Raw genomic sequence first — 6,460 nt, 5'->3', positions numbered from 1 at the left:
ACCTTTCATCCCCATCCAAACATTTCTCTAATCATTCAAAGCTCCTTACACACTCAGCACTAACAGCCTGACTACTGAGTCTATTCCATTTACCCACCACTCTATTTGAAAACCATTTCCTTCCTGTCTTTCAAATCTATCAATCTTGAGTTATGTGTTTTTCTGTTACAACTGCTCCCTCCTGTGTATATGTTGTATTATTTTGTATTATCTCCATTAGGAAAAGTACATAAACATATAATTTACAGCATTTTGGTCCAGATAAGGTAGCAAATGTTCGTTTTGCTGTCCTGTGTTGTCTTAATGCTAATAATTGACTCTAGCTAAGTACACCATTAAAACTTACAGTATAATAAGGCAGAACATCTAAAGAAAACGGGACTAGACACCCTGCCACTTATCACTAAGAGATTTACGTATGTGGAGAGAAAACGCGGGTATGGGAATTGATTAGTTAAGTCAACCTTAAAAATATCAAAGAAAACGTGGCTGGATTATAAGGAAAGTATTCAGCTTCTTCGTTTTCTTCTATATGAGAAAAAAAAAATCCATTAGAGGACTTTTACATATTGATGCAAAAAAGGTAGAGAGAGAGAGAGAGAGAGAGAGAGAGAGAGAGAGAGAGAGAGAGAGAGAGAGAGAGAGAGAGAGAGAGAGAGAGAGAGAGAGAGAGAGAGAGAGATTTAGTTTAGACTCCCTTAAAATATTAAAGAAAACATGGCTGGATTATGCGCGGAATGTTAAATTTCTTCGTCTTTTCTACATATATATGTTTTTCTATGTATTATATACATTGATAGAAAACGGAGAGAAATTTAGTTTAGTCATCCTTAGAGTATTAAAGGAAACGTGAGTTTTACTAAGTATTGGCAGAAAACAGAGGGAGAAATTTAGTTTAGTCGCCCTTTAAAAAAATATGAAAGAAAACATGACTGCATTATAAGGAAAATATTAAATTTGTTAGTTCTTCTATAATGTCTGTAAGTATGTTTACGTATTGGTAGAGAGAGAGAGAGAGAGAGAGAGAGAGAGAGAGAGAGAGAGAGAGAGAGAGAGAGAGAGAGAGAGAGAGTGGAGTTACTCAAAATTATTAAAAGAAATCGCTCGACCTAAAGAAAACGCGACAATTTATTATCTATCTGTTCAAAATTTCTTTTTATACTTAATATAAAAAACGGAGGGAAGAGACTATATATATACCCAAGTCACTCCTTGAAAGAAAAAAAAATTAATAAATAAATAAAAAAAAAAAAATGCAAAGTAAACGTCACATTTTTATAACACTCTCTTTACATCTAAAAATAAATGAATTAATAGATGCATAAATACAAAGGAAAGAAAACCAAAAATACTTGAGTCACAAAAAAAAAAAAAAATAAATAAATAAAAAAAATAAATAAATAAAAAAAAAATAATAAATAAAATAAACCAGAACACAAATAAATAGATATGTTTTTCATAACTTCCCTTTCACATCTAAAAAAAAAAAAAAAGAGAATAAAGAAAAAGCACAAAATACTTGAGACACCCTTAAAAAAAAAAAAGAAAACTTAAATCCTCAAGAAAACACAAACACAAAACACAACACATCCGTGAACAGAAAACGGAAACGCACACATTATACACACACGAAGAGAGAGAGAAAAAAAAAAAAAAAAAACACTTGAGTCATCCATAAAAATCCACCAAAGAAAACGTGACCTAACGCAAACAAATCGAACTCTTTTCAAATTCCCGCCTTATTTTCATATTTTCAGGAGGCGTGGGGGTGCGTGGGCGTGTGTGGGCGTGAGGGCGGGGTGTGGGCGGCTTAGGGGCGGCTGAGAGAAGGGCGGGTGGCACCGGAAGAGGCGTCATGAGGGGTGTAAAGTACTGTATCCATTCTCTTTAAAGATTCTACTATTTTTTCGTCTCTTGATATCCATTCAGCCAGCTCCTCAATCGTTATCGCACCGTCGTTGTTTGTGTCGATCAGCTGTTTGAGGGGCGAGGGATTGGTTAGCCACGTGCATAGATTAATAAGTTAGTGAATAGATAGACATAGGTTCAAGAGAAAATGAACTAAGTAGCAACTTTAACACACTTCTCTCTCTCAAATTCTTCTTTCATCCAACTTTCCTATCCCCTATTCGTTCGTTCGTAGACATAGGTTGGGTGATTGATAGGTAGATATGTTAGTAGATTAGTGTGTGAATAGACTGACAGATAGATAAATAACTGTGTATGTATGTGTGTGTGTGGATGGGTGTTAGTTAAGTGGATAGGTGGATACATGGATAGATTAATATAGATAGATAGATAGACATAGATAAATAGAGAGACAAATAAATAAGCAAACAAACAAGATAATAACACATACACACACACACACACACACACACACACACACACAAACAGCTCAGCCTACTCCACACCCAACCCAACCACATCCACCTACATGAAATATCCGCTCCACATGGTCCTTGGCAGATGTATCATCCACTAAGGGCTGCGTGGATCTGCCCAGCATCTCATATATAGCTGTTACCACGTCCACCATCTCTGCCTGCAAGAACACGAGAACAAATGAACAAATGAACACACGGTTATTTTCACGCTATCTGCTCTTCTGATCTTGCTAACTACTTCTCTCCCCTTTCCTGTAGTGTAGTTGTGCTCAGATTTGCATTTCATAACACCTATATGCACAAATACACGTTTTCTCTCGCGTTCCGTTTTCTGTTATACCTCTCATGCCATTTTCTCTCCATTTTCTTCTCCTTCGAAACGGAAACTTTTATATATCTTTTTCTGTCTTCATTATATATCTATACATTCTCCACCACACAAAGCACATGTATAATATAACGTTCATATCTTATTATCATTAATATTTACTTCGTTATGTGTGTGTTGCTTCCAGATGCGTTGTTGTGTAAGTACGAGTAATTTGTCTCTCACCACTATTCTGTCCACCTCCCTAATGCAAGAGTTAACCAGTATTCTCAGTCTTTCACCACTATTCTGTCCATCTCCCTAATGCAAGAGTTAACCAGTATTCTCAGTCTTTCACCACTATTCTGTCCACCTCCCTAATGCAAGAGTTAACCAGTATTCTCAGTCTTTCACCACTATTCTGTCCACCTCCCTAATGCAAGAGTTAACCAGTATTCTCAATCTCTCACCACTATTCTGTCCACCTCCCTAATGCAAGAGTTAACCAGTATTCTCAATCTTTCACCACTATTCTGTCCACCTCCCTAATGCAAGAGTTAACCAGTATTCTCAATCTTTCACCACTATTCTGTCCACCTCCCTAATACAAGAGTTAACCAGTATTCTCAGTCTTTCACCACTATTCTGTCCACCTCCCTAATGCAAGAGTTAACCAGTATTCTCAATCTTTCACCACTATTCTGTCCACCTCCTTAAGAGCTGACCAGTCTGTATACAACCTATATCTTCCCTATAATATGCAGACCAGTAGTAGTAGTAGTAGTAGCAGTAGTAGTAGTAGTAGTAGTAGTAGTAGTAGTAGTAGTAGTAGCACCTTACCTTCGTGATTAAACCATCCTTGTTAACATCGTAAAGACCAAAGATCCACTGCAGTTTCTCTTGCGTGGTGCCTCGTGACACAGTGGAGAGGGCAGCGAGGAAGTCCTGTGCGGGTGGATCGGTGTGGGGCATGAGTGGGTACAGTGGATGGAGGTGGATATTGCGTCTTTTGTGGGTGTCTTTCCATGTTCTGGTGTGTTGTGAATGGCTGTGGGCGTGTGTGTGGCTATGTTGTGTGTGTTTGTGTGTGTTTGTGTGTGTTTGTGTGTGTTTGTGGGTGTTTGTGTGTGTTTGTGGGTGTTTGTGTGTGTTTGTGGGTGTTTGTGTGTGTTTGTGTGTGTTTGTGTGTGTTTGTGGGTGTTTGTGGGTGTTTGTGTGTGTTTGTGTGTGTTTGTGTGTGTTTGTGGGTGTTTGTGTGTGTTTGTGTGTGTTTGTGGGTGTTTGTGGGTGTTTGTGTGTGTTTGTGGGTGTTTGTGTGTGTTTGTGTGTGTTTGTGTGTGTTTGTGTGTGTTTGTGGGTGTTTGTGTGTGTTTGTGGGTGTTTGTGTGTGTTTGTGTGTGTTTGTGGGTGTTTGTGTGTGTTTGTGGGTGTTTGTGTGTGTTTGTGTGTGTTTGTGGGTGTTTGTGTGTGTTTGTGGGTGTTTGTGTGTGTTTGTGTGTGTTTGTGTGTGTTTGTGGGTGTTTGTGTGTGTTTGTGTGTGTTTGTGGGTGTTTGTGGGTGTTTGTGTGTGTTTGTGGGTGTTTGTGGGTGTTTGTGTGTGTTTGTGTGTGTTTGTGTGTGTTTGTGGGTGTTTGTGGGTGTTTGTGTGTGTTTGTGGGTGTTTGTGGGTGTTTGTGTGTGTTTGTGTGTGTTTGTGGGTGTTTGTGTGTGTTTGTGGGTGTTTGTGGGTGTAAGAGAGAGAGAGAGAGAGAGAGAGAGAGAGAGAGAGAGAGAGAGAGAGAGAGAGAGAGAGAGAGAGTGCGTGTGTGTGCGTGCGTACATTAACTCTAATGGAAGCACATTTAACATACAAACATCATTACGTACACACACACACACACACACACACACACACACACACACACACACACACACACACACACACACATTTGCATATATACGTTAAATGCTTAAGCTCTCGTCATAGAGAGAGAGAGAGAGAGAGAGAGAGAGAGAGAGAGAGAGAGAGAGAGAGAGAGAGAGAGAGAGAAGGGTGGGGTCAGAGCTGTTTTCTTTTACCCTCTCTCTCTCTCTGTCTCTCTCTCTCTCTCTCTCTCTCTCTCTCTCTCTCTCTCTCTCTCTCTCTCTCTCTCTCCAAGTGGTTTAGGCAAGAAAACTTATGAGATCATTATCGAAAACACACACACACACACACACACACACACACACACACACACACACACACACACACACACACACACACACACACACACACACACACACACACACACACACACACTCCAAAGCAAATCACTTGAATACCTGGAACCGTTTATTACAGAGAGAGAGAGAGAGAGAGAGAGAGAGAGAGAGAGAGAGAGAGAGAGAGAGAGAGAGAGAGAGAGAGAGAGAGAGAGAGAGAGAGAGAAGTGGTACAAGCTTTTCTATTTTTTTTTTTTGGCTTCTAGTTAAGTTCCCTCTTCCACTAATGAGTTTTCTGTGTTGTTGTTGTTGTTGTTGTTGTTGTTGCTGTTGTTGTTATTCTGTGATTTCTCTTTACTACTACTACTACTACTACTACTACTACCATCTTTTAATCCCTTTTTCATAATGTATTTTCGAAAAGTTTCTATTTCAATTCCTAACTGAATTTTCCTTTTCTCCCTTCCTTTAATTTTTTTTTTCAGATTTTTTAGTTTTCTGTTTTTTTTTCGTATTTTTAGCATGACGCCTGGCCCAAAGGAGCGCACCATAACCTTAACAGTATATCATATTTAAAGTATCATTTCATATTCTCAACAATTTTTTTTTTTTTCGTATAATCTTTCTTTCTTTTCTTTTTTTTTTTTTTTTTTTTTTTTTGTGTGTGTGTGTGTGTGTGTGTGTGTATGTATGTATTAAGTATTATTTATTTTTGTCCCTATTTTTTTTCTCTCCATTTTCAGTAACAACAAATAAATCACACGGCAATATGTACTAAAACAAACAAATAAAATGATAGAATTAGTTTATCAATCGCATTAGTCAACAATTATTATTATATAAATTTATCATTTGTGTATTTCATGGCCAGCCCGATCTCTTTTAGCCTTTCTCCTTCCTATTACTCTCTCAATAGAATACCACACCTTCCCTACACTCCTGCCAGGCCATAGGGAAAACACCTGCATCGCCTTTCTGTCGTTCCTCCCACGTCATTGGCCAGAATAAGAAGCTCTGTGATTGGCTCCTTCACCTCATTTGCAGGAACATGATTGGCCATTTCTTCATGTCAGATTCTGTCTCTTGATCCACTTCATCGCATAAATAGAGGCTGTATTGGGTAGATAGATAGATAGAGATAGATAGATAGATAGATAGATAGAGAGAGAGAGAGAGAGAGAGAGAGAGAGAGAGAGAGAGAGAGAGAGAGAGAGAGAGAGAGAGAGAGAGAGAGAGAGAGAGAGAGAGAGAGGACAGACAGTTCACAGAGGGTTCAAGATCAGTTCAGTCAGTTCACAGTCATTTCACAGTCAGTTCACAGTCATTTCACAGTCAGTTCACAGTCAGTTCAAGATCGGTTCACAGTTAGTTCAAGATCAGTTCACAGTCAGTTCATACTCAGTTCATGGTCAGTTCACAGTCAGTTCATACTCAGTTCACAGTCAGTTCAAGATCAGTTCACAGTCAGTTCAAGATCAGTTCACAGCCAGTTCATACTCAGTTCACAGTCAGTTCATACTCAGTTCACAGTCAGTTCACAGTCAGTTCACAGTCAGTTCACAGTCAGTTCACAGTCAGTTCAAGA

The 6,460-nt window shown here is 38.8% G+C and overlaps 1 protein-coding gene across 2 annotated transcripts in view; it reads right to left on the bottom strand.

The window, feature by feature from the left end:
• Window positions 1–1,006: 1,006 nt before the first annotated feature.
• LOC135095579 (calsenilin-like) overlaps window positions 1,007–6,460 on the bottom strand; it is a 43,159-nt gene continuing 37,705 nt past the window's right edge. For both annotated transcript variants that reach the window (XM_063996481.1, XM_063996482.1), the window contains exons 5-7: window positions 3,535–3,639; window positions 2,438–2,545; window positions 1,007–1,975 (exon numbers count right to left, since the gene is read on the bottom strand). In XM_063996481.1, the coding sequence (XP_063852551.1) occupies window positions 1,811–1,975; window positions 2,438–2,545; window positions 3,535–3,639 (378 nt within the window). In that variant the 3' untranslated portion in view covers window positions 1,007–1,810. The remainder of the gene's footprint in view (window positions 1,976–2,437; window positions 2,546–3,534; window positions 3,640–6,460) is intronic.

The sequence above is a fragment of the Scylla paramamosain genome, chromosome 49, assembly GCF_035594125.1.
Source record: "Scylla paramamosain isolate STU-SP2022 chromosome 49, ASM3559412v1, whole genome shotgun sequence".
NCBI classification, from domain to species: Eukaryota; Metazoa; Arthropoda; class Malacostraca; order Decapoda; family Portunidae; genus Scylla; species Scylla paramamosain.
Note: the sequence above shows the minus strand (reverse complement) of the source record. Positions and strands in the feature narration are given on the sequence as shown.